We start from the raw sequence: 27,863 nt of genomic DNA on the forward strand, positions 1-27,863 counted from the left end.
TAAAGGGAAAACGGGTAGCTAAAGCTGGAAAAGTGGTTTGAGGGCAGATGGCAGAGGAGATCGACTTCAATCTGTAGGCAGTGGTGAGCCATCGAAGGTTTCTAAGCCAGGGAGTGACATGATCTCAGTTCCTCAATTCTCAGTGCTGTAATATGTGATTAGCTCTATTTTTGTTAACTTCACTCCATGGACTTACACCCTTTCTTGGTCTCAAAGCAGAAGCTCTGTGGCCACACATACTTTCAGGGCTGCACAAAGCTCCAAAGCAGTGGCCTTAGGCTAAGTAAATTTTGAGCTCACTTAACAGCCTTGCACCACCTCCACAGAACAAGAAGGACAGCCTTCTAGAATCACTTGACAGTAAGGGGCAGGGCACAAGGAAAATACTCAACGAACTTTTGTTGCCTAAGCATAGCACGGATAAGTTGCAGAGAAAATGGGAGCACAAAAGGAAAATGGTGGAGAGATGCAGGTGACAAAATTAGCATCATCCAAACTAAACCACCTCCCTGTAGGTTTCTGGTATAACCCCGTTCACTGGGTGGGGAGACTCTGCAGTCTGACTCACTGGGATTAGTAGGTGAGACTTCTAAGAGCTCTACACCTAGCAGGTTCTCTGCTGACAACTTTCCTAGGATCCTGCTTAACTATCCAGTGAGGAGGGAGACTGGCGCCCACCCCCACCTGGGCTACCACAGCCTGGGAAGGGATGCGAGGTCACTGCTGTCCAGGTAGACACAGCGATGCTGGTCAGCGAGGGCTCCCCCAGAACCTCCACACCAGCCGAAGCAGGTGCCTGGGTGGAGAGGGGCGAAGTCACAGCTGGATTACCCAGGAGAAACGCTCCCGGGGAGCCGGCATGCACCTCTGAGCCCGACCCAGAAGGGGCCCCGCCACCGTTGCTGATGGTCCACAGACACGGGTAGGGGCTGCAGAGAAACAGAGAGAGAGAGACAGACAGACAGAAAATGCTTGTCGACACACCCAGGAAGGACTGGCACCTGACAAGCACGCACGCAGTGCTGAGAGGGGCACAGGTCTAGGAAGAGGGCATCTGACCATGGCGTTATTTCTAGCTCTGACACACACTGGCCCAGTTTCTGCAGAGAAGCAGCAAGATGTAGTAGAATAAGCATATCATTAGGTGTCCTGAGACCTGCATTTTGATGCTGATCCTACCTCTAGCAAGTTGTTCAGTTTTGAACACGGCATTTTATTTCTCTAGGCCTCACTTGCCACCTGTGTAAATGGACAGGGGAGTGAAAGGATGATATTTGGGCAATATGATCTATGAGTAAGATCCCTCACTGACCAAGAGAGGTGATGTGGCCTAATAGCCAGGACACATTGCTGTCAGAAAACCTAGGTTTGAATCCTTGCACTACCACTTATTAGCTCTGTGACTTTGATCAAGTTATTTAACGTATGAGCCTCAGTTTCCTCATCCTCAAGATTTGGAGTGATAATTAGACATACCTTACAGATGTGGTTTTGAGGATTAATTAAGAAAATGAGTATGTGATGTCTAACACATAGGACTCAGTAAATGATGGTTCTTATAATTAATTCTTCCATTCCAGGTTTCTACCTGTCAGCTCTGGTCCCTGGTAGAAAGGCTGGGGAGCTGTACCACTATCTTGGACTTCTCTTATCCTATGTCACTGGTTCACAAACTTGACTGCATCTGTTCTATCCCCCGAGATTCTGATCTAATTAGTCTGGCATGTGGTGTCAGAAGTTTTTAAAGCTTTTCTGTTGACTGTAATGTGCAGCCTATTTTGTACCTTAACACAGAACCTAGATGAAAATGACTACAGGTGACTACAGGCAGAATAACCTCTGGTGCTTTAGTCCTCGCCATGTTCTGACTTTTCAGAGTCCCCGTTTTGCCTGGTACTGTATTGCTTGATCATAGGCTCATTACCTAATGTCAGTACTGAACACATTTGTTTTTCTCTAGCAAAACCTTTATAGCATCAGCAATGGGTTAAACATGCCACTGATGAAGCCAGAAGTAGCAATGCCATTCTGCACTTTCTGCCGTATTTCAGATACCACAGACCTCGCTGGACCATATGAAACCTGCAGAAACCCAGGCTTTGGGGTTTTGGTGTTTTTGTTTTTGTTTTTAGCCAGCTCAGCTTGCTGGGTTTCTGACCCCAATTCCCCAGTTTCCAGAAGAGACTCTTCTACAATATCTGTCAGAACCCCTTTCTGATGCCTCCTGGGCCGGTGGGAAAACCATGGGCTCTGAGTTACATTACTTACTGTATGCCCTTCAGGCAGTTTTTAATGCCTCTGTGCTTTAGTTTCTCCATCAGGAAAATAGGAATTTTAATAGCAGCCTTATGGATGTCTTTGAATCCTATAAATGACTTACATAAAAGATCTAGTACAAAACTTGGCACATGGTTGTTTAATATCTTCAAAGACACTCTCGCCCTCTCTTTCTCCACAGTCCCAGTCAGTGCATTTCCCTGAGGTCCTCCAGTCAAGCACTGTCCTATAGGCTAAATTTTTGAGTAGCCACATTTTACAAAAAAGAATGAAAAGAAAACAATGAACTTACTGCTAATAATATTTTATGCAACTGAGAATATTCAAAATATGATCTTTCCAAAGCATTTGATATTAAAAAATTGTTGTGATTTTTATTCTTTGTTTTGTACTAAGTCTTCAAAATTCTGTATGTTACACTTACAGCACATCTCAGTTCAGAACCGCTGCATTTCAAGGGTCCAGAGCCAGAGGGGGCTGGGGGCTGCTGTATTGAACAGTACAACACTAGGCCCTCAGGGGCCCCAGCAACATTAACATCAAAATCAAGATCACAGTTTACAGCAACATCAGCAACACCTGGAAGCTGGTTAAAAATGCAGAATCTCAGGACTCAACCCAAACCTATTAATCAGACTATACAGTTGAACAACATCCCAGGTGATTCTAATGCACATTAAAGTGTGAGAAGCACTGCTGTGGATCAAAGTTCTACCTTCCCCAAACTTTTTCTAGACCTGCAAGTCATAAGTCATCTACCATCTTCCCATTCCACCGCCAAAAAAAGGATGGGATGTCTCTTAATTTTGAATCCCTTTTTGGACCTTCTCAAAATTCCACATACTTATATTGAACATAACAGCTGACGTGTATATATTGATAGACTGTTACTCCTTGCAACGCATTGTAATGCTTTTTCTAATTTTGGTGCTCACCATTACTTTACAGGGTAGCTCACATTATTGCCATGTTACAGATAAGAAAGCTGAAGCTCAGTGAGGCTAAGAAAGTTGCCCAAAGTCACAAAGTCAATAAGAAGTAAAACTGGGGCTCAAGCCCACATTTGTCAGACTCCAGGCCCCTTCCCTTTCCCCTCCACCACGCGGATTTCCAGTCAGAACTGAATGCCGGTCTCTGGTGTGAGATTTATGCCATGGGTCCTACAAGCTACACTCAGCCCTATTGCCTGGGTTGAGGCCCAGACACCCAAAATCTGTCCCCCTGTTAGAATGAACAGCTTGTAAGGATATGGACAGTCAAGGGTCTTGAATTCTCAGTGTGTATTTACACTTTTCCCCTTCAGTTCCCTTATATTCAGTATCTGTCTGCTACCACCACAGTTCACAGTATTTCCTCCTGGTTCGAGATAAATGAGTCCAGGCCATAATATCTTTTCTCTTCTAAAAATAAAATACGAAAGCTACAAAGAAAAGAGTACATGACTGAGCATATGCTTTCCCACCACCCTTTCTCCAGGGATGAAATGTTGATCCTGTCATTACTTTCACTTCCTAGTGGCTTAGAAGTCAGGACAATAGCTTAGACCAAGCCACCCCAGGAAGAAGAATGAACTCGAGTCCCCAGTGCTAAAGGAAACCCTCAAGACCAATGAGCAAGTTGCTGGTGTTGGTCTTACCTAGGCCCTGGATTGATTGGTCCGCTGGTGTGAGGTACAGACAGGATGCTGGCGTGGGGTGTGGAGGATAAGGAAGTCCAGCTGTCAGCTCCAGAGAAAACTTGCAGATTATTGCTGGAGCTTTCTATCAAATTCACTTTGGGGAAATAACAACAGTTCAATTGATGGAGCATAGAAAACATAAAGATGGTGACCAATGACATTATCCTAGGTCAAAATATAACTATGGCCTGTGCCACATGTGCCAACAGGTGTTAGTCCTTCCTGAAGGCCACAGAAAGGAGTGAGGAGCTTAGGTTAATTCAGTGTCAGCCATATGTCACGTACCGTTCATCTTTTCATCTTCACAACAATGACTTCTCATCTCCATTTTATTTTTTATTTTATTTTATTTTTTTTAATTTTTTTTTTTTTTGGTGGTATGCGGGCCTCTCACTGCTGTGGCCTCTGCCGTTGCGGAGCACAGGCTCCGGACGTGCAGGCCCAGCAGCCACGGCTCACGGGCCCAGCCGCTCCGCGGCACGTGGGATCTTCCCGGACCGGGGCACGAACCCGCGTCCCCTGCATTGGAAGGCGGACTCTCAACCACTGCGCCACCAGGGAAGCCCTCATCTCCATTTTATAGATGAGGCTCACATAGGTGGGAGGATTTGTCCTTTATGACACAGATCTAACTCATGTCACCACACTCACCTCCCCTTTAAAATGGGCCATGTCATCATCTCAAGACAAGCCTAAGGACCACCAGTGTCCCAGATGAGATTTCTGAGGACCAGGACTTATTTTCTCAACAACCCCAAGGAGATGTAAACATCTCAAGAATAGTGCCTTCTGTCTTTGAATCGCCATTTGCATAAATAGTGCCTATACAATAGAGAGGAAGAAGGAAAAGAAGGAGGGGAGGAAGGAGGGGGAAAAGGAAACAGAGGAAGAGGATTCCATGTATAATCCTGGCCACGTCACTCCTTTTCATGATGTGGCCCTTGCAACTTCCTCAGCCTCAGCTCCTTCATCCACCACCTCGCCCCCCCTCCCTCTACACTCTTTTCCCAAACTCTTCCCCAGACAACCTAGGTTCTCTCCTCCTTCTGTGTCTTTGCTCATGCCACTCTCTCACCTGGAATGCCCTTCACCTCTGCCTGTGTCCCATGTCATCCCTCTTTCACCCCTGCCCACTCCCACCCCTGTCCTTTTCTATTTATTCTTCAAATCTCAACTTAAACGTTAAGCCCTCTGGGTAGATCTAGCGGCTCTTTTTCCTTCATTCCCATAGCACCTTCACTTGTGTGTTCTATAGAATGTTTCTCAAACTTTAATGTGCATAGGAATCACCTGGGGATCTTGTTAAACTGAAGACTCTTTTAGAAGGAGAACCTGAGAGCCTACATTTCTAACAAGTTCCCAGGAGATGCTGCAGGTCCGAGGACCACATTAGAACTCTCACTACATTGTATTAGGATTAATTATTTATGTATTCGTGTAGCACTGAGCTCCTTCAGGGAAGAAACTAGACCTTAATCACCTTCCTAACCCCATTGCCTAGAAGAGTGCCTGGTGCATAGCATTTGCTCAGAAGATGTGTTTTCTGTGCTGACCATGGGAAAGAACCAGAAAGTAGATGAGAACCCTGCTCAGTTTCTGATACATTAAGCTACATTTTCTTCTTTCCTGGAAGCTGCTGTCAAGGCTGCTGGGAGTAGCAGGTGATGGGGCACAGGGACAGGTAGCTGGTGACCAGCAAAGTCCTCTGCAGGTACAGAACTCAGGGTGTCTCTGAGGCTGGAACCTTAACACTCTCCTCCATCTCCCATGCCATGAACTTTATGTATTTGTTTCATTTAGTGTCAGTCTCCCCATATGAGAATAGAATCTCTATGAGAGGTAGGTATTAATCTATTTTATTCATGGACAAAACCTGGCTCAAAGTCGACCCTCAATAAATATTTGCTGCATGAATAACTGAATGAGAAATCAACCCTTGGTTTCATGTCTCCATTCCTTCATACAAATCAAATAACCAGGCAAGATCTGGGCTTACACAAGGCCAAGGCAGACAAGGCAGCAGTCAATGAGGAAGAAACTACACAAACAACAGCATCAGCTTAAAAAATAATCAGACTGCAAAAATTATCAAGGTTGAATTTGCATGCCTCCAACTGAATCAGACCTAAGCAAGGATGTTGAGTCATCCACCTTCCCGGAGACCTTCCTAATAGCTCTCCAATACTGGGCCCAGTATTTCCTGGACTGAGCCATACACTACAAATGTAGAAAAGAGCCATGTGAGGGCAATGAGCTGAAGGTCTCAGAGTCCCACGAATTAACTTGGCTTTTAGAGATGCAGCCTGAAACTGCTCAGTACACCAGCGCCCTGGGAGGAGGACTTTCACAACCATTAGAAACTGGGTGTCTCCCAGTTTTTTTAATTATTTGAAATAATAATTAATACACTAATAATGTTGTAACTATATAATCAACTATTATTATAGAAAATAAAAAATTAAAACATTAATACACAATAATATTACATATATTAGATGAAAGGGATTCTATCTTCAGATATTTCCCCATTTCTAGCTGTTTATCCATTTCTCACCACCACCACCCACACCCACACCCCCAAGGGTTTAATTAGCAGAGTCACACACCTGAGGGAGAATGGTTTCTGTGCATGTACGCAGAAGGGTATGGAGTCTGCCGGTGGTGTCCTCGGAGGCCAGGATAGTGCTCACAGCCATGGTGGGTGTGGGGAGCAGACAGAGGCAAAGGAGTAGCATACGGGTAATTGGTGTTTCCTGCTGTGCATACTCCATCCGGATTGGAAAAGATCCAGCCTCCCACTAGAAGAGACAAGAGGAAGACACAGAGAATGACTCTGTGAACTTTCACACCAAAATCAGGCTACCAGCCACTTTGCATAGTTTTGTTTCTGTGTGAATGACACAATGTCTGTCCATGTGGAGTTATATACCACCACCCCCACTGCCACTCCCCTTCTATGTTAGCAGCAAAGTTAGCTTCTTTGGAAGTGGATGACAGGTCCCATCACAGTTTGCAAAACCTCTTAAGAAATACTGTGGAATCACAGCTATATAAAATATTATTTGAATGTATAAGTTAGTAGAAGTGCAAAAGTTAAGTTGCTTCTGACTTAATTGGATTAAATTAAAAGTCAATCTAAGAAGGAGGTGTTAGATGTATAGCCTACTCACTGATCTACAGCTACCGAATGTTTAATTTGGTTACCCAGAAAGAGTGAAGGCCTCCCTGTTTCTGCCCAGTGGGAAGGTAACTTTAGTTCTCACTCCAAGCATGAGGAGACATGATCCCTCCCATCACGACCCCACAAAGAGGATTCTGAAAGCAAAAAGAGAGGGAGCTGCCTAGACAACTTCACAAGAATCTTGTGACACATTTTGGAAAACTGCAAAATATTTCACAGAAATGTGTTTGTGAATGACCATCTCAATTGATGCAGAAATAGCATATGACAAAAGTTAATACCCTATCATATTAAAAACACTCAACAAACAAAGAATATAAGGAAATTGCCTCAACATAATAAAGGCATATAGGACAAGCCCACAGCTAACATCATACTCAATGGTAAAAAAAACTGAAAGCTTTTTCTCTAAGATCATGAACAGGACAAGAATATCCACTCTCACCACTTCCATTCAACATAGTACTGGAGCAAATTGGAAAAAAGGAAAAGAAAGAAAGAAAAGGCATCCGAATTGGAAAGGAAGAATAAAATTATCTCTGTTCACAGATGACACAATCTTATATGTAGAAAACCCTAAATATTTCACACAAAAAAACTTTTGGAACTAATAAACAAATTCAGCAAAGTCGCAGGATACAAAATCAACACACAAAAATCAGTTGCATTTCTACACCCTAACCATGAAAAATCTGAAAAGTAAACTAAGAAAACAATTCCATTTAGAATAGCATCGAAAAGAGGAAAGTACTTTGGAATAAACTCTACCAAGGAGGCAAAAGACTTGTACGCTGAAAACTACTAAACATTGATGAAAGAAATTAAATAAGATACAAATAAGTGGAAAGACATCCTATGTTCACGGATTGGAAGACTTAATATTATTAAAATGTTCATACTACCCAAAGCAATCTCTATCAAAATCCCAATTGCATTTTTTTCAGAAATGTAAAGCAATACTAAAATTCATATAGACTCTCAAAGAACCCCAAATAGCCAAAACAATCCTGAGAAATAAGAACAAAGCTGGAGGCCTCACACTTCCTGATTTCAAAACACATTACAAAGTTACAATACTCTAAATAGTATGGTACTGGCATAAAGACATATAGACCAATGGAAGAATAGAGAGCCTAGAAATAAACCCTGCTTATATGGTCAAATAATCTTCAACAAGGGTGCCAAGATTACATGATGAGGAAAGGATAGTCTCTTCAGCAAATGGTGCTGGGAAAATCGGATATCCACATGCAAAAGAAAGAAGTTTAACTCTTATATTACACCATATACAAAAATTTAACTTAGGGCTTCCCTGGTGGTGCAGTGGTTGAGAGTCCACCTGCCGATGCAGGGGACACAGGATCGTGCCCCAGTCCGGGAAGATCCCACATGCCACAGAGCAGCTGGGCCCGTGAGCCATGGCCGCTGAGCCTGCGTGTCCAGAGCCTGTGCTCCACAACGGGAGAGGCCACAACAGTGAGAGGCCTGCATAACGCAAAAAAAAAAAAAAAAAAAAAAAATTAACCTAACTTAAAACAAATAAATAAAAAAACGTAAGACCTATAAAACTCCTAGAAGAAAACACAGGAGAAAACTTCATGAAATTGGATTTGGCAATGATACCTTGGGTATGACACCAAAACACAGACAACAAAAGCAAAAATAGACAAACTATGTCAAACTTTAAAACTTCTGCACAGCAAAAGAAGCAATCAACAGAGTGAAAAGGAAATCTACAGAATGGAAGAAAATATTGGCAAACTATATATCTGATAAGGGATTAATGTCTAGAATATATAAAGAACTCCTACAACACAACAATAAAAACAACAACAAAACCCCAATTAAAAATGAGAAAAGGGGCTTCCCTGGTGGCGCAGTGGTTGAGAGTCCGCCTGCTGATGTGGGGGACACAGGTTCGTGCCTTGGTCCGGAAAGATCCCACATGCCACAGAGCGGCTGGGCCCGTGAGCCATGGCCACTGAGCCTGCACATCCGAAACCTGTGCTCCACAACGGGAGAGGCCACAACAGTGAGAGGCCCGCGTACCGCAAAAAAAAAAAAAAAAAAAAGAGAAAAGGACCTGAATAGACATTTCTCCAAAGATATACAAATGACCAATAAGTATATGAAAAGATGTTCAACATCACTATTCATCAGTGAAATGCAAATCAAAATTAGATATCACATCATACCATTAATATGGCCATTATCCAAAAACCAAAAAAACAAAATAGGAAACAACAAGTGTTGGTGAGAATGTAGAGAAATTAGAACCCTTATGAACTGCTGGTGGGAATGCAGAATGGTGCAGCTGTCATGGAAAACACTATGGAGTTTCCTTAAAAAATTAAAAACAGAAGTACTACATGATCCACCAATCCCACTTCTGGGTATATATCCAAGAGAATTAAAGATATTTGCAAACCTATGTTCACTGCAGCATTATTCACAGTAGCCAAGAGGTAGAAGTAATCTAAATGACCAACAACAGGTTATTGGATAAGCAAATTTGGTATATGCATGCAAGTAAATATTATTTCAGCCTTAAAAAAGAAAGAAATCCTGTCATATGATACAACATGGATGAGCCTTGAGGGACATTAGGCTAAGCAAAAGAAGCCAGTCACAAAAAAATCAAATATTGCATGATTCCTCTTACACTAGGTATCTAAAGGATATGCAAATAGAGATAGAAAGTAGAACAGTGGTAGCCAGGGGCTTTTGGAGAGGGAGATGTGAAGAGATGTAGTTTGGTGAATATATGTATTTTCAGTCATGCAGGAATGGGGGCAGGGGGCGGGCAGGTGGTTCTGGGAATCTGTTGCACTAAAATGTGCCTGTGGTTAACAATATTATACTGTACATGTGGAAATTGTTGTGAGGGTGCATTTTATGTCATGTTTTTTTGCCACAATAAAAAAAAATTTAGTGAACATTCTGAATAGAAGGCTCAACTTCAAGTGAATTCATGGGAAAAGATTGAGACTTAGTAATACAGGCCCTGGAACAAGAAGCACAGCCTTCCACTGACTAGCTCTCAACTGAGGGGCCCACAAATAAGGATTCAGACACACCAGAGATGTTCCTTAAGAATGTTGACTAGGGATTGTCACCAGGGCTTCAGTAATGTGGAAATGGAACTTTTATTAAAAACCATTTGCTTGGGCCTCCCTGGTGGCGCAGTGGTTGAGAGTCCGCCTGCCGATGCAGGGGATACGGGTTCGTGCCCCGGTCTGGGAGGATCCTATATGCCGCAGAGCGGCTGGGCCCGTGAGCCATGGCTGCTGAGCCTGCGCGTCCGGAGCCGGTGCTCCGCAACGGGAGAGGCCACAACGGTGAGAGGCCCGCGTACCACAAAAAAAAAAAAAAAAAAAAAAAAAACATTTGCTTAATACTTTTTTAAGTATAAGTAAGCAAATTGTACAGTATTCATATTACAAAATGTATGTCAGTCATTCTCAACAAATCCTTTTGTTATCTTCATTTTCTCATTTTTGTATAGACACGTGGCCCAAGGGATCCCTACCTAAATAACAGAATCAAGATTCAGGTGTCCAGTGAGCAAAGCTAGGCAAGTGGTCCCACAGAACCAGACTTTTGTCCATGTAGTTTGCCACATATAAGGTATATACCTTAAGAAGCTTACTGAGAAGACTGCAACATATGAACTTTGAAAAGGTATGGTTCCACATGTGATCCTATCCTATACAAAAATGCTTTTTATTCCAGGTCACTTAAAAAGTGTTTTTTCTATGGATAAATTCCTGGAAATGTACAATCTCCCAAGACTGAATCAGGAAGAAATAGAAAATATGAACAAATTGATTACCAGTAATGAAATTGAATCAGTAATCAAAAAACTCCCAAGAAACAAAAGTCCAGAACCAGACCACTTTACAGTTTAATTCTACCAAATATTTTTAAAAGTTAACACCTATCCTTCTCAACTATCCCAAAAGCTGAAGAGGAAGGAATGCTTCTGAACTCATTCTATGAGTCCAGCATCACCCTGATACCAAAACCGGACAAAAGCACCACAAACAAGAAAATTACAAAACAAAACAAAAAGGAAAAAACAACAAAAAAGAAAATTACAGGCCAATATCTCTGATGAACATAGATGTAAAAATGCTCCAAAAAATTAGCAAACTAAATTCAACAATATATAAAAAGGATTATATACCATGATTGAGTCGGATTTATCCCAGAGATGCAAGGATGGTTTGATATCTGTAAATCAATCAATGTGACACACATTAATAAACTGAAAAATAAAAATCATATGATCACCTGCATAGAGGTAAAAAAAAAGCTTTTGACAAAATATAACATCCATTTATGATTAAAACTTTTAACAAAGTGGGTGTAGTGGGAACATACCTCAACACATTAAGACCATATATTGACAAGCCCACAGCTAACATCATACTCAATGATGAAAAGCTGAAAGCATTTTCTCTAAGATCAGGAACAAGACAAGTATGCCCACCCTTGCCACATTTATTCACCATATTATTGGAAGTCCATAGCCACAGCAATCAGACCAGAAAAAGAAATAAAAGGAATCCAAATTTGAAAAGAAGAAGTAAAACTGTCACTGTCTGCAGATGGTACTATATAATGAAAATTCTAAAGACACCACCAAAAAATTACTAGAACTAATAAATGAATTCAGTATGGTTGCCAGATACAAAAATAATATACTGAAATCTGTTATTTCTATACACTAACAATGAACTATCAGAAAGAGAAATAAAGAAAACAATCCCATTTATAACTGTAGCAAAAAGAATAAGATATCTAGGAATAAATTTAACCAAGGAGGTAAAAGACCTGTACTTGGAAAACTGTAAGACATTGATGAAAGATAGTGAAGATAACACAAACAAATGGAAAGACACAACATGTTCATGGATTGAAGTAATTAATATTGTTAAAATGACCATGCAACCCAAGGCAATCTACAGATTCAGTGCAATCCCTGTCAAAATACCAAAGATAATTTTCACAGAACTAAAACAAATAATTCTAAAATTTGTATGGAAACACAAAAGACCTTGAATAGCCAAAGCAATCTGAGAAAGAAGAAAAAAGCTGGAGGTATCATGCTCCCTGATTTCAAACTAAACTGCAAACCTACAATAATCAAAACAGTATGGTACTGGCACAAAAACAGACACATACATCAATGAAACAGAATAGAGAGCCCAGAAATAAACCTACACTTACATGATCAATTAATCTATGACAAAAGAGGCAAGAATATACAATGGGGAAAAGACAGCCTTTTCAAAAAGTGGTGCTGGGAAAACTAGACAGCTACATGAAAAAGAATCAAACTGGACTACTTTCTCATATCATATACAAAAATAAACTCAAAATGGATTAAAGATTTAAATGGAAGGCCTGAAAGCATAAAAATCCTAGGAAAAAACATAGGCAGTACACTCTTTTGACATCAGTCTTAGCAATATTTTTTGGGGGGGAATCTGTCTTCTCAGGAAAGGGAAACAAAAGCAAAAATAAACAAATGAGACTACATCAAACTAAAAAGATTTTGCACAGAGAAAAACTAAAAAGGCCACCTACTGAATGAGAGAAGATATTTGCAAAGGATATATCTGGTTAATATCCAAAATATACAAAGAACTCATACAACTTATCATCATAAAAGCAAACAAGCCAACTAAAAAAAGGGAAGAGGAACTGAAGAAACATTTTTCCAAAGGAGACCTACAGATGGGCAACAGACACATGAAAAGATGCTCAACATCATTAATTATCAGATTAATGCAAATCAAAACCACAATGAGATATTACCTCACACCTGTCAAAATGGCTATTATCAAAAAAAATAATAAGCGTTTGTGAGGATGTGGAGAAAATGGAACCCTTGTGAGCAGTTGGCAGGAATGTAAACTGGTATAGCCACTATGGAAAACAGTATGGAGATTCCTCAAAAAATTAAAAATAGGGACTTCCCTGGTGGTCCAGTGGTTAAGAAGCCACCTTCCAATGCAGGGGATGTGGGTTCAATCCCTGGTTGGGGAACTAAGATCCCACACGCCACAGGGCAACTAAGCCCATGCACCACAACTACTGAGCCCACACACCCTAGAGCCCTCACGTCACAGCTAGAGAGAAGCCCTGTGCCACAATGAAAGATCCTGCATGCTGCAGCGAAGATCCTGCGTGCCACAACTAAGACCTGACACAGCCAAATAAATAAAATTTTTAAAAAATTAAATTAAAAAAATTAAAAATAGAACTACTGTACAATCCAGCAATTCCACTTCTCAGTATTTGTCCAAGGAAAACAAAAACACTAATTGGAAAAGATATATGCACCCTTATGTTCATTGCAGCATTATTTACAATAGCTAAGATATGGAAGCAACTTAAGTGACCATCAAGAGATGAATGGATAAAGAAGAGATACAGATATAGATATAGATATATCTAGATCTATCTATATCTATATATATATAGATAGATAGAGATATAATGGAATATTACTCAGCCATAAAAAAGAATGAAATCTTGCAACAACATGGAAGGACCTAGAGGGTATTATGCTAAGTGAAATAAGTCAGATTTAAAAAGTTAAATACCATATGATTTCACTTATACATGGAATCTAAAAAACAAAATAAATGAGCAAACATAACAAAGCAGAACAGACTCATAGATACAGAGAACAAACAGGTGGTTACCAGAGAAGATGGGGGTGGGGAGGAAATAAATAGGTGAGGGAGATTAAGAGGTACAAACTTCCAGTCACAAATGAGTCATGAGGATGAAATGTACAGCATAGGGAATATAGTCAATAATATTGTAATAATTTTCTATGGTGACAGATGGTAACTAGACCAAAAAAAAAAAGACTCCTGAGAAAAGTTTTTTTAAATGCTTTTCTGAAAGCTGCTTCTCTTCACGTGGCTATACTGCCACTTCTGCAATGAAAAATGAACTGAGGTTTAGGGGAAGGAGAGAGTAAGGAATACCATAGCTGGAAAACTGCAGAAGGAATCCTAGCAAGCCACTATCTTCTAAATTAAAGAGTATCTCAGACACTGATGCCACTGACTTTGTGTTACTGTTGCAGGTTTAGAGGACCAGCTCCACCATGGGACCTTCTCTCTGATCTGAGACATGGAGAGAGTGGCACCCTGTCAGGAACATCCAACCTACCTGCAGAATCCCAGGCATATTACTCCACTAATACTGCAGCTTTCCAGTCAACAAATGCAGAAGCTTCCTCATATGCAAAGCAATGGCCTTCCTGAGGCATTGCAACAGTGACCAACTCAAAAACTAGCAAGTACTAAGAAGAAGGGAAATCCAAAACAGAGAGGCGAGAGTGGAGTGTAAGGGTAGGAGGTACACCAGAATGCATTTTTATGAGCTCTTTAGCCTCACTGACACAAAAACGAGAGTCTAAGAAATTTACTATTTCCATTCTTCTCTCCTGCCTAGGATATGAGTAAGCCCCCCAGGAGCACTGGTTCTCTCCGGGAATTCTTGCAAGGGAATATACTTGTCTTGAGTGGAAGAAATAACCTGTTGGGTCTTGATAGAAGATTTGGGACAAGCCTGAAGCAGTCATGACAGGTAAAAAGTCTGAGTGCGGTGGAGATGCTCCTTGTGTAGCCCCAGGCCCCTCCCAGCCAGTGTTCACCCAACTCACAGTGAGAATAGGCCACATGCTGGCTCTCAGACATAGCTTCTGGAACATCTTTGAGGTGGTTCCTGAAAGAGTAATGAGAGTGCACCATGGCTGTCCAGCTTATTATACAAGCCTAGTATCAAGTACACCCAAGATTCTCTTTGGAAAGCAATACATTTCTTGGAATAAGAAAATCAAACACCTTTTTTTCCCTCAAAGCTGTTATCTTTCACACAATATCCTTCTCCTACTTTATCTACTTGTGCAATTGCTATTTGAATTGCAATTTTATAGTCACTCCAGTTTACCTTATTTACACCTATCCCTATTTAGCTTGATCTTACTGATTTGTGGTCAGTGCTCCTGCTGACAAAATTCAAGCAACAATAACAATAGCTAAGATTTGCATAGGACTTCAGGGCACAATCACATCTGTGATATGCTAGATCCACCAATGATCCTGTGAGAGAGTATTACTATGCCCATTTCGCAGATTTAAAAACTGAGTCCCAGAAAAGTAAACTGACTTATGCAAGCCAGGAAATGGCAAAGCCAGGACTCAAAGCTAGGATCTTTCACTCAAAGTCCTAAATTTTTTTTTATTATACTACTTTTCTTATCTGAAAAAGTTATTTCTTCTACATCATCAAAATTAAATCAAGTATTGACAGGACAGACCCCGTGACACATCACTGTAAATATCTGTCTATTAATCTAGAGACTTTAAGATGAAAAGGAAAAATTAGACAGTTATAGGAGTTAGTGTAAAGATTTGAAACAGACAATAAAATCTGAACACTGCAAAGGAAATCATTCACAACCCCAGAAGTCTCTGACTTCTCTTCTCTCAGACCTGAAAGACATGAGCCTCTCACCTTTATGCATAACTCATATGAATTACTCACCTTTCCTAGGTGAAATCTAGTTTTTTTTAAAAAAAGTATTGAAATCATATTATTCAGATAATTGTAGGAAAGACAGAGTGAATTATTAAAAATTTAAATCACTTATTTTTTTTTTAATGGGACTGTACTACTTTTAAGAATCTGTAGTAAAACAGGGCTAATGAAACATGGCCAGTTCCGGTATCTCCTGGACCCATATTATAAGGGACAGGTAATTATGAGTTTGTTCTATTTTGCTGATTTTTTTGGACATTGAATTGAATATTAAAAACATGCTTCTAGGGCTTCCCTGGTGGCGCAGTGGTTGAGGGTCCGCCTGCCGATGCAGGAGACACGGGTTCGTGCCCCGGTCCGGGAGGATCCCACATGCCGCGGAGCGGCTGGGCCCGTGAGCCATGGCCGCTGAGCCTGTGCGTCCGGAGCCTGTGCTCCGCAATGGGAGAGGCCACAACAGTGAGAGGCCCGCATACCGCAAAAAAAAAAAAAAAAAAAAAAAAAAAAAAAAAAAAAAAAAAAAACATGCTTCTATCAAAGGTAATGCAAGTACTACTAGTTAGTTCTTTTCAAGATGATTATAAATTTCACATTTGCAGAAATCATAAGATTTCACTGAAATTTCTCTACTCACCTTTCCTTAGCATCCAAGAAGGCTTTGGCAAAAGGGTTGTACTTGATTTTGAGAGCTGTTATCTTGTGTTTACAAAGACAAGAAGTGTTAATGAAAGTAGAACATGCATGGGCAGACAGAACCCTTTATCTTCACCTGTGAATTTCTGTAAAATCAGAATAATTCTCCTTTCTCTTTTTTTCTCCCTCTCCATGTTTCTTTGCTTACTTCTGCACAAAATCACTATTGCACCGTCCAACAAGAAACGTTTTATTGTCACATGTGGTAAAAATGCCAAATATAGTATAAAGTGAGCAAAGAAAGGACAAAGCATTAGAAATGCACAAGCCTTATGTGCCAAACCCAGCATTCATTCCATTACTCATTCATTCTTTTCAACAATAATTGAACACCTACCATCTGTCAGTTAGTTTTCTAGTCACTGAGACACAGAGGAGAGTTATACAGGTGAGAACCTGCCTCTAGAGTTTTGAGTACAGACTAGTATCAACTCCCTAACTCAAATAATCACTTACCCTTTGGGCCATGTTAACACAAAAACAAACTATCACTTCCAACCACTGTCACTCTTTATTGCCCCTGGCCTTAGCCTGCTTCATTTCTCTTCAGAGCCATCTGACCAAATATATATATATATATATATATATATATATATATATATATATATATATACTTGGTTTTCATCTCTCCCCACTGGGATTTAAGTGCCTTGAGGACAGTGCAGTATTACCAGCATGTAGTAATACTCAGCAAATATTTGCTGAATAAAGGAAGATTTTGGCTCCCTTATCCACCCCTGTGGCCACTCTCCTCTCAGGGTGCATCTACATCGAATTGGCAGGGATACGTCATCAGGAGACGGAGGCTCCGAGGTTAGATTTTCCGAAGCTTGATTCCCCTGAGGCATGTTCAAGACCAGAATTACAGCATCAGGCCGGTAGCTTGCTGGAGGTGTGGCCTTAGCCCTGCTTGTAGTTCAGAGGGAACTGTCCAGCCCATGTCCAGGAAAAGCTTCTGAGCACTTACCCAGAGGGCAACAAGACAACAGGTTCCACCAGCCACACACTAAGAGAGCAGGCAGCATGTAAGTGGATAAGGGGCATTGCCCGGAGACCAGAGGAGGCCAGGATGTGGTCCCCAACTCCTCCCTACTTTTGAAAATTGCAAAAGCCCATCCTCCCCTCATAGACCCAGACTCCATCCTACAGAGAGTAGCAGAGGGGGGAGGGCAATCTGATGAACAAAGTGGTTCAGCCTATAAAAACTGAACAGTACTTGAGGGCCTATTTAAATTATCAGATATTTAGTTAATTTCTCTTCCCACTGACCTGCTAGAGGGGCTCAGCCAAGAAGCCAGACTACCTATAGAAGAGAAATTACATTTCCCTGCACATCTGTAATGTGAGTTAAATCTGCAACTAATTTCACCTGTAGGCACTACGGCAGCAGTTTCCAAACCTGGATGATCATCAGAATCCTTTAAGGAGACTTAAAACTACAGATTCTGGGCACCGTCACTGGAGATTCTGACTCAGTTGGCTGGGTGGGATGCCAAAAATCTTTTAAAGCTTCCAAATAAAGAAATGCAAATTAAAGCAACAATAAGATACCATTTTTTTCTGCCCTATCGAATTATCAAAGCTGAAAAAGTAGGTAATCACAAATGTTGAGAATGGTGTGGGGATTGTAAATGGATATGCCCTTTGGAGGGAGGTGATGGGGCTTTGTCTATCACAGTTCTAAACACACACTCTCCTCAACAGAACAATTCCATTTCTGGGTGCCTAATATTCTCTGCAGTATTATTCATCATAGAAAATAAAACAACTGGAAAGACCTAAATGTCCATTGGTGGGGAACTGATTGCCAGAAATATGGTATATCCTTTGCAGGCATTTCAGAAAAGGAGATAAGCCTAAATCTAATTACATAGAAAGATATTCATAATACACTGTTAAATACAGGGAGAAAAGTAATTGCAGAGTAATATGAACATGAACCAATTTGTGTGAGGAAATCTATACACTCACATATATTTATAAATGCACAGAATATGTGTGGGGAAAAAAACCACACTGTAAGCTATTATTTGTAGTGCCCCGGGGGAGTAGGACTGATAAAGCAGGAAGGAAAGAGAACATTTTTACCTTTTATTTTTTTTATTTCATTGTACATACTTCTGTACTATTTGTTTGTCATGTGGGGTTTTTTTAATAAACATGTATTACCATTAAAAAAATTGTTAGGGGCGGGGGAGGGATGGACTGGGAGTTTGGGGTTAGATGCAAACTATTACATATAGAATGGTTAAAAAACAAGGTCCTACTGTATAGCACAGGGAACTATATTCAATATGCTGAGATAAACCATAATGGAAAAGAATGTATAACTGAATCACTTTGCTGTAGAGCAGAAATTAACAACATTGTAAATCAACTATACTCCAGTAAAAAAAAATTTTAAGTTTAATCAAAAAAATCCAACCCATCAGGTGTCCTGGTGACCAGCAGGCCTGGAAACTCCTAAAGTATGTGGATGGACCAAAAACTCCTGCTCCCACAGAGTTCACGGAGACCAGAGTCTGGCTGCTCTGCTCAAAGCACCAGAGTGGCTCAAGTTAAGTAGGAAAAGACCTACATGTGCCCCAAAAAAGCTAACAAGTGGGACAGATAGCATAACACAAACCCAAAGAAGGTGCGTGATTGGATCAATTCCCACAGACTTGCTTTAAAATAGGAGAGATGGGCTTCCCTGGTGGCGCAGTGGTTGAGAGTCTGCCTGCCGATGCAGGGGACACGGGTTCGTGCCCCGGTCCGGGAAGATCCCACATGCCGCGGAGCGGCTGGGCCCATGAGCCATGGCCGCTGGGCCTGCGTGTCCGGAGCCTGTGCTCCGTCAACGGGAGAGGCCACAACAGTGAGAGGCCCGCGTACCACAAATAATAATAATAATAATAATAAAATAGGAGAGACACGCAGCTCTTTGTAGGCCAAGGGCCTGGAAACAAAGACTTCTGCGTTTCTGCTAATTGTATTACAATACACAGCTGTGCCTTATTGGCACCAGGAGAAGAAGCACTGGCGGGCCTTTGGCAAACAAGGAGGAGGGTATGGAAAGCGACTACCGCACTGTTTAACTTCATCTCTGCTGAGTGTATCTGAGTCCTGGAAAACCTACCTTTCATCCAAGCTTGGTCATGGCAATAAAAGCACCACCACCCAGTCCTACCACATTCTCCCAGGTGACATCTACACACACACACACACACACACACACACACACACACACACTCACCTCCTCGTTCTGATAGGCAGTCACAGCTATGAACTGGGTTTCAGGGAAGGAGCAGTTCATCACCATTCGATGTGCACCTCCAACACGCACTATGTGAACCTGGGGTTCATACTTATGCAGAGAATTCAACATTATCTGTTGAGGTGGAAGGAGAGAGAGGACATGCAAAGCCTGGGGCAGCACAAGTGACAGATGACCCAGCGCCTTTGGTTAGTCCCAAGCTCAGCACCCACCTCGGTTAAGGCTACACACACCGAATCCCCGGTCGCCTGAGCTGCCTCCGCCTCTCTGAGAAATTACTGAGGGGATATTTTTTAGAAGCTCTCAGGGAGCATAACTTTGGAGCTGCTTATAGGAGGGTGAGGGGTGAGCTGCCAGGGAAGAGCTGGTCTAAAGAGTGTTCGGTTTTCTGCCAAAGTCCTGGCTTCCTTTTTTTTCTCTCCCATTTTCAGCACAATGATGTGGATTTTGCTCTGTTAAAACATACTGCTTTTCTTCCTATAAAGAATCCTAATATCTCAAAATCCTGACAAGGGCTGCATTACCTAAAGTGTAATGACAGCTGACATCTGCTGGCTACATAAAATCCACTCTTTGTGATTCAAACCAGAGGTTTATTGAAAATCTCATGCTGTGAAATCTGGGAGGGAATAATAGTTTACTCTTCAATTTCCTGTTTTAATAAATAACTGGAACCTTCTGAATATTGCAAAGACTTAGGTGGATGACTTCTGTCCTTAAAACAAGAACCCCTATGTCCCAGCTAGGTAAGCACAGAGATCAGAGAAGGGGTGAAAGCTCTGAGGGCTAAGAGGCTGACCAAAGGGAAATCTGGGGGAACAAGACCTCTTCCTCCCAGCTGTGTCTCTAATCCCCCCAAACAGTCAACATTTTATAAACCAAATAACAACCGTGCACAGTACACTGGTGTTCACCATCCTACCAGAGAAAACAAAAGAATAAAAAGCCTCAAAATCGTGTTTACTCTCATTGGAGACCTTAAATAAAACCTTCCTTATTTAAGGTTTGTTTGGCTATTTTTTTCTGAAAACCCAAAGCTGATTCAATATTCTATTGATAATTATCACAAGGCCCAAGTGGAGAGAGCCATTATTTCATTTAGGAGCAGCTTTTTATTAAGGTCGTTGTCTATTGCCAACATGCCACTTACACCAAAAAGAGGGGAGAGGGAATAACAAAACCCTGGTACCCACAAACATCTCCCTCCTCCCCAGCTGGGTAAAAAGCACCAGACACACAAGACAAAACTCTGAAAGGCCCCCGATGATTAAGTAAACTACTGCGCTCCCTCACCCTCTCTTAATATCAGGAAGTCCATTAAAAACTGAAAGCACCAATTAAGAGCTGTTTATTCCTGTTCACATTTGGACTCCGGGGAATAATTGGCTTCCGTGAGAGAAGAGGTCGGTGAGGACCCCCTAATTGCCTAAATGCACCCTTGATATTTCTTGATTGGTGTTGTGGGGTTAGGGTGGCCGGGCAACAGTCGTACCTGCCCGCCTCCATTGAGCTTGTTGGTCAGCTTCACTTTGCTGAAGGAGATGGGCGCCTTCATCCAGTGGGCCCCGAAGTTGGGGGAGTCCGGGTGGATGTAGACACAGCTGTGGCTCGAGACCTCTGGCTTGCCCGCGGGCACCCATTCCCCATTGACGTACTTCCAGCGGTGACTGTCCGTCGGGACAAAGTCCAGCAAGATCGAGTACATGGCATTGGGGTCCAGCCCCGTGACGCTAATCTTTAGGACCGGAAACATCCGTCTAAAAGAAAAGGCAGAAACTGAGCCACAGGAAGGATGTTAGAGTGTTAGGGACGTCTCCCTGCTTGTCCAGCCCTCTCTCCACTCAGAGGAGACCTTCCATTTTCTGCCCCAGGCGTGCAGAAAATGCCCCGGGGGAGGCCAAACAAAGAGGAGGCAGGCCAGTGGCCCCAAGCCCAGCTGAGCCTCTTTTTACCAGTGGATTTTATATTGGGGTTTTACTTTTAAATGTTGTGCTCCATTTTAAAGTCTGAAAACCACTGATCTAGTCATTTGACTAGAATGAAGTACCTCCTGAAGCTTAAGGTATATAGTCAGATGCCAGGTTCTAACAGAGCGTTCTCCAGAGGTTTCCTCCCAGCCTATGTCAGATTCTCATGCTAATGACACAAAGCAGCCCTTTTCCGTCTCACAAAGAACACCAGCTCTGAATAATAGTAATAGCGTTATAGGGAAAACATGGGTTTTTTTGTTGTTGTTTTTTGGGGTTTTTTTTAACATCTTTATTGGAGTATAATTGCTTTACAATGGTGTGTTAGTTTCTGCTTTATAACAAAGTGAATCAGTTATACATATATATATGTTCCCATATCTCTTCCCTCTTGCATCTCCCTCCCTCCCACCCTCCCTATCCCACCCCTCTAGGTGGTCACAAAGCACTGAGCTGATCTCCCTGTGCTATGCAGCTGCTTCCCACTAGCTATCTGTTTTACGTTTGGTAGTGTATATATGTCCATGCCACTCTCACACTTTGTCACAGCTTACCCTTCCCCCTCCCCATATCCTCAAGTCCATTCTCTATTAGGTCTGTGTCTTTATTCCTGTCCAGCCACTATGGAGAACAGTATGGAGGTTCCTTAAAGAACTACAAATAGAACTACCATATGACCCAGCAATCCCACTACTGGGCATGTACCCTGAGAAAACCATAATTCAAAAAAGAGTCATGTACCAAAATGTTCATAGCAGCTCTATTTACAATAGCCAGGAGATGGAAACAACCTAAGTGTCCATCATCGGATGAATGGATAAAGAAGATGTGGCACATATATACAATGGAATATTACTCAGCCATAAAAAGAAACGAAATTGAGTTATTTGTAGTGAGGTGGATGGACCTAGAGTCTGTCATACAGAGTGAAGTAAGTCAGAAAGAGAAAGACAAATACCATATGCTAACACATATATATGGAATTTAAGGAAAAAAATGTCATGAAAACATGGTTTTGTGGTAAAGTGAGTGAAGGGAACGCTTGACTATACATCAATTCAGACCACTTCCTTTCCTGCAGGACTTGTCAGAGGCTTTAATGTACCAGTGTGCACCATGAACCTTTGGAAAGGAGGTGAGGGGTTGTGCACACTCTGCATTTATGTACCAGTGCTACCTTCTTCTCACCGATCATCTTGTGGGAATTTGCATTCAAGAAATACACTTTGAGACACACTGATCTGGATTTGCTGGTCCTTCTCCCACCCTCTAGGGCAACACCAGCAAGCTTACTCTCACAAATATTTGGAGAAGCTATCTCACCTGGCTTCTGATTCTCTTTAGTTTCCTTTCCCTTCACCAAACTTTCTAAGTTGCTCCAATCTCCTCAAAAGACCTAGTTTCCAGACAGACCCTCACCACCACACAATTGCCCCAGAGGCTGTCTTATGTGTCAATACGTCTTTTAAAATCTGAATCCCCGAGTTGAGAAGCTAACAATCTAGGGTCTAGACATGTGCTACTCAGAGTGGTCCATGAATCAGCAGCATCAGTATCAGCTGGAAATTTATCAGAAATGCAGAACCTCAGGTAGCACTCCAGACCTACTCAGTCAGAATCTGTGCTTTTACAAAATCCCCAGGTGAGTCACTGGAACATTAGAGCTTAAAATGTACTGGGCTAGGGAATCTTTAGCTTTTAAGACAATAACTAAGGAGATATCCAAGAGAATAAGGGGGAGTCACTCTGAAGATTTGTGCTTCTGGTGAGGCTGGGAGGAGAATGAAAAGGGGGAAACTGGAATGTGTCCACTGCTAAGAGAAGGGGTTGCCAGGAGCGGAAGTGTTAGAAGCAGAATGGGCACAGATGAGGAACTGGAGGGTCACAAAGAGCACCTCCTGTGTCCAGAGGTTCCTGGTTTTGAGCTGAGGTACAATGGGAATTGGTACATATGTTAAGTGAAGGAATTGACCAACAGATGACAAAGGATGGATCTAGAGATGGACTCGACCCACCCAGGCTTCTCCGTCTCCTGAGTTCAAATTACATGGGCTCCCTGAGCTCTCTGGCCAGAAAGGATTTTTTTCCCTTTGGTTTGCCCACCTCATCAACACTTCCTTTCCGACTCCTTTGCTGGATCCTCTTCCAATTTAGTCCTCCAGTTGTGGATGCGTAATGGGGATCTGTTTTCAGCACCCCCTCTTTTCTAAATGTCCTACCTTAGAGACCACTTCTAATCTCATGGCAGAATACAAACAGCCTGGAGGATTTTATACCAACCAATTTCATACCCTTGGTATGGCACTTAGCAATCATTTAATAGATAGTACCTTTGAGTACTAGAGGGTGGGTGACTGAGATAATGAAATTGAAGCTTGGTGAGTTTAAGTAAACTAGCTTAAGTCCATATATTCAGGAAGGGTGGGAGTTGAAACCAAACAAACTGAACCAGAACCTACCCTTGAAACCATTCTTCACACTCACTAAGATGGCTATAATAAAAAAGGTGAACAAGAGCAAGCATAGGTAAGGATGTGGAGAAATTGGAACACTCATACATTGCTGGTGGGAATATAAAATGGTCCAGCCACTTTGGAAAAAAGTCTTGCAGTTTCCTCTGTTAAAACACAGAGTTGGGCTTCCCTGGTGGCGCAGTGGTTGAGAGTCCGCCTGCCAATGCAGGGGACACGGGTTCGTGCCCTGGTCTGGGAAGATCCCACATGCCGTGGAGCGGCTGGGCCCGTGAGCCATGGCCGCTGAGCCTGCGCGTCCGGAGCCTGTGCTCCGCAACGGGAGAGGCCACAACAGTGAGAGGCCCACATAACGCAAAAAAAAAAACCAAAAAAACACAGAGTTGCCATATGACCCAGCAATTCCATTCCTAGGTGTATATGCAAGAGAAATGAAAACATACACCCATAAAAACTTGTATACAGGGCTTCCCTGGTGGCGCAGTGGTTGGGAGTCTGCCTGCCGATGCAGGGGACACGGGTTCGTGCCCTGGTCCGGGAAGATCCCACATGCCGCAGAGCGGCTGGGCCCGTGAGCCATGGCCGCTGAGCCTGCACGCCCAGAGCCTGTGCTCCGCAACAAAAGAGGCCACAACAGTGAGAGGCCCGCGTACCGCAAAAAAAAAAAAAAAAAAAAAAAAAAAAAGAAGGGAAGAAAAAAGAAAGAGGAAAGGGAAAATAAATAGTAAAACGGGGGGCTGTGGAGGGACAGGAGGGGTAGGAATGAAGAACCATCATAATCCCAGTTTCTGGGGATAATTCAATGATTTTCAGGGAAAATCTCTGTTTACTACTTCTGATCAATGTCAGAAGCAAGCCTCCTATTTATACACATAAGTCTCCATTTGAAAATGACTCTTTTAATTCATCAGCCCATCCTATGCCGTTTGAAAACTTGCTATCACACAGAACAATTACACTCAAGTGTGCAAGAGCTCTCTGATTACCTTCACTGAAGCTTTAGAAAAGGCAGAAAGTCAACTGCCTGCAGGGGCAGGCGAGTAACACGAATGAAAAGGGCGAGGACTGGGTGTTAACAACCGGGAATGTTTTTCTCCCCAGAGAAGGGCCACAAGTCCATCTACCTCAGGCTCAGCAGTTTGTGTGAAAAGCAAGGATGCTGCATCTAGAGTAGACATCATTCTACAGCCAGAGGAAAATGGGTAAAATGGAGAGATACAGGAATAGTTGGTGAGGAGAAAAAAAGGGGGGCGGGGGAAGAGATGAAGACGAGAGTAAAGAAGACAACAAAGCAAGAAAGATGTGTCTCTATCCAGAGCAGGAAAGTGTTGTTAACAATTTATTCTGAGAAACTAAGAGATTGAGAGTAATTCCAGACCACGCTCATTCATTATCAGTCACATCAGTTTCTTAGAGATTGTCCTCCCTTCTTTATCTGAAGTACAAAGGGAACTTTCTATCTTCTGGCAAAATCTTGAGGCTAAGGGGTTCAGGAACCCTAAGAAAAGATTCAGTTCACTAAGGAGGTGAAATGTCACCAGGACTTCCACAGAAAATAAGAATAACCATGTTGACCATAATTAGACTCTTTCTACAAAGAATAATTTTCACATAGTTAATGACTTTAAACATGCGAAGACTTTTCAGTTTTAAATATGAAGAAAAAATTTATGGGTGCAAAAAGGCAAGAGAAAGCTCTTCTGAAATTATAAAAGTACATACTAATATGACATATTATTAAATTGAATTTTATAATGGTTTTAGAAACTTTTATTTATTCCTCATTGAAATAGATTAACTATATTTTTTCTTGACGGTTGTACTTATTTTACTTCCATATATGACTGCTTTGACAGCCAAACAGATAGTATGAGGCTAAGTATTAGTGTAACTACAAAGAATAATGAACAGAGAGCTCTACCTGTCATCAGACATCATAACATTTTTACCATTGTGTCATTGCTCATCTTTGAAAGGGAAGAAAGTAAATCCAGTTAGGAATTGGGGATGATTCTTTGAAATTAGAAGCATGTTTTCTATTTCTTTCTACCAAAAATAATGTGTCAATACAGATCAAGAGTAGGAACAGGTGTAATTATAATTACAAATATTAAAAATAATAAATCCTATATATGAAATAAATATGGGACCCACTTAGAGAGAGAAAATAGAAGCATCAAGCAAGGTTGATATTCCTGCTACTATTAATAATCACAATTTATTGAAACACCCTTATTTCTGGAACACGTTTTACTTACCAAGCACTTTAATGTCACACAACAACACTCAAGTTCATAATTTTCCCGGATAGATGGGAATGGTTCATTCTCTATACCGTGCATTTTATGCAGAAATGGAAAAGTGAGACATCAGGAATGGAAGCATTTTTCACAAGGACAAAAGCCTGCCAGAAGTTCAGCTAGCTTGGACTTTTCTGTCATTGGAGAATAGAATTTCTCTCAAGGGTCACAATCAAAGTTCTGCTGAAACTAACCATATTGAAAATGCATTTCCACGTTTTGTACTTTTGTGACCATGTGAACAGAAAGATCAGCGTCAACTGAATGTTGGGACCTGTTTGGTCAAGCTGGGAGCACTGAGCTTTTCTTTCTAAATATTTTTATCTCCTCTACTAAATAGAAGCTCCTAATATTACCTAGACGTCACTTGGCAGGGCTAGATTTAATAGAACCCAAGAAATGCCAAGAGAGATCCATTTCAGTTCATCCCTAATTTGTTGCAATGAAAAAAAAAAAAAGGAAAGCATCTTCTCTTTTCTCAGGTCAGTATATTATGGTTTCATTAACTATTACTGCCACAGCTCCCATATCATCATAAACACACACAATCTCAAATGAACACCCACCACAAACACACAGGAAGAAGCAGATGCAGGGATAGGCAGTGAGATTAAATTTGCCTTTTTGCCTCTGAATCTTCAACTAGTCAGAAATGTCTGGCAAGTGCGCTACACTTCAGAGGAAACCATCCAGCTTCCAAGTGAAGTTGCCTTTTACCTGATCTGAACAGAGTTGGGGCTCAAAGAATAATAATCTGCTCCAGGATATACAGTCAGTCAAAAATTAACATTATTTTCTGACATTTGAGTGCATTTCCCAAACCCATGGGACATGGCCCCCTTTATAATAATTTCCCAGAATTTCTTCATTTAAAATGCATGCAGGACAGGTGGCTTCACCCTCCACTTCTCTGATGATCTCAGAGAAATTAATTAAGTTGGCTGGGGGAAAGCCGTGGGAGACTGTCCTTCTCGGGAGCATGTTTAATCAGACCCCGCTGCCTCTGAGTTAAAAGCGGCAGCCTCTGCAATATTCAAGGGGCTTCGCTTGCCTTGCCAAGCCCCGCCAGCCCAAGCAGGGCCGTAGATAAACTCACCTGCCGTTCTTGGTCACGATCATTTCATTAGTCACTTCCTTGAACCTCTGCCAGAGAGGGGCATCCTCCAGAATGATCTGAAGTTGCTTCTCCGTAGGGTCGCCTTTTTCCCTCCCTGCCTGAAGCTCACTTTCCACCACATTGAGCAGGCGCGAGACGGTGCCATCGCTGGCCTTCTGTGTGCCCAGTTCACTCATGGCCACAGGCCCCTCTCAAACTTTGCTGAGAAATGTTACTTACTTTGCCTGCTTCCACCTCTTTCCTCCTGTCACTTGCCTGCTTTTCAAATCCAGCTGGACACGCCTGGGGAGCTGGGGAAGAGACGCCCTGTCTCTTGCCTAAGCTCCTAGCATGACACCCCTGAAAGTCTCCAAAT

General features: G+C 41.9%; 1 protein-coding gene across 1 annotated transcript; it reads right to left on the reverse strand.

Annotated features, from left to right (window-relative positions):
* Window positions 1-643: 643 nt before the first annotated feature.
* Window positions 644-27,684, reverse strand: TBX19 (T-box transcription factor 19; the record flags this gene model as incomplete). Its single annotated transcript, XM_079696947.1, has 8 exons — window positions 644-929; window positions 3,914-4,049; window positions 6,562-6,753; window positions 14,827-14,888; window positions 16,339-16,400; window positions 19,633-19,767; window positions 21,146-21,410; window positions 27,488-27,684. 8 exons carry the CDS (start codon window positions 27,682-27,684, stop codon window positions 644-646), a joined length of 1,335 nt encoding a protein of 444 aa, XP_079553073.1.
* Window positions 27,685-27,863: the final 179 nt, after the last annotated feature.

Source organism: Hyperoodon ampullatus (assembly GCF_949752795.1).
Source record: "Hyperoodon ampullatus genome assembly, chromosome: 2".
Lineage (NCBI taxonomy): Eukaryota > Metazoa > Chordata > Mammalia > Artiodactyla > Ziphiidae > Hyperoodon > Hyperoodon ampullatus.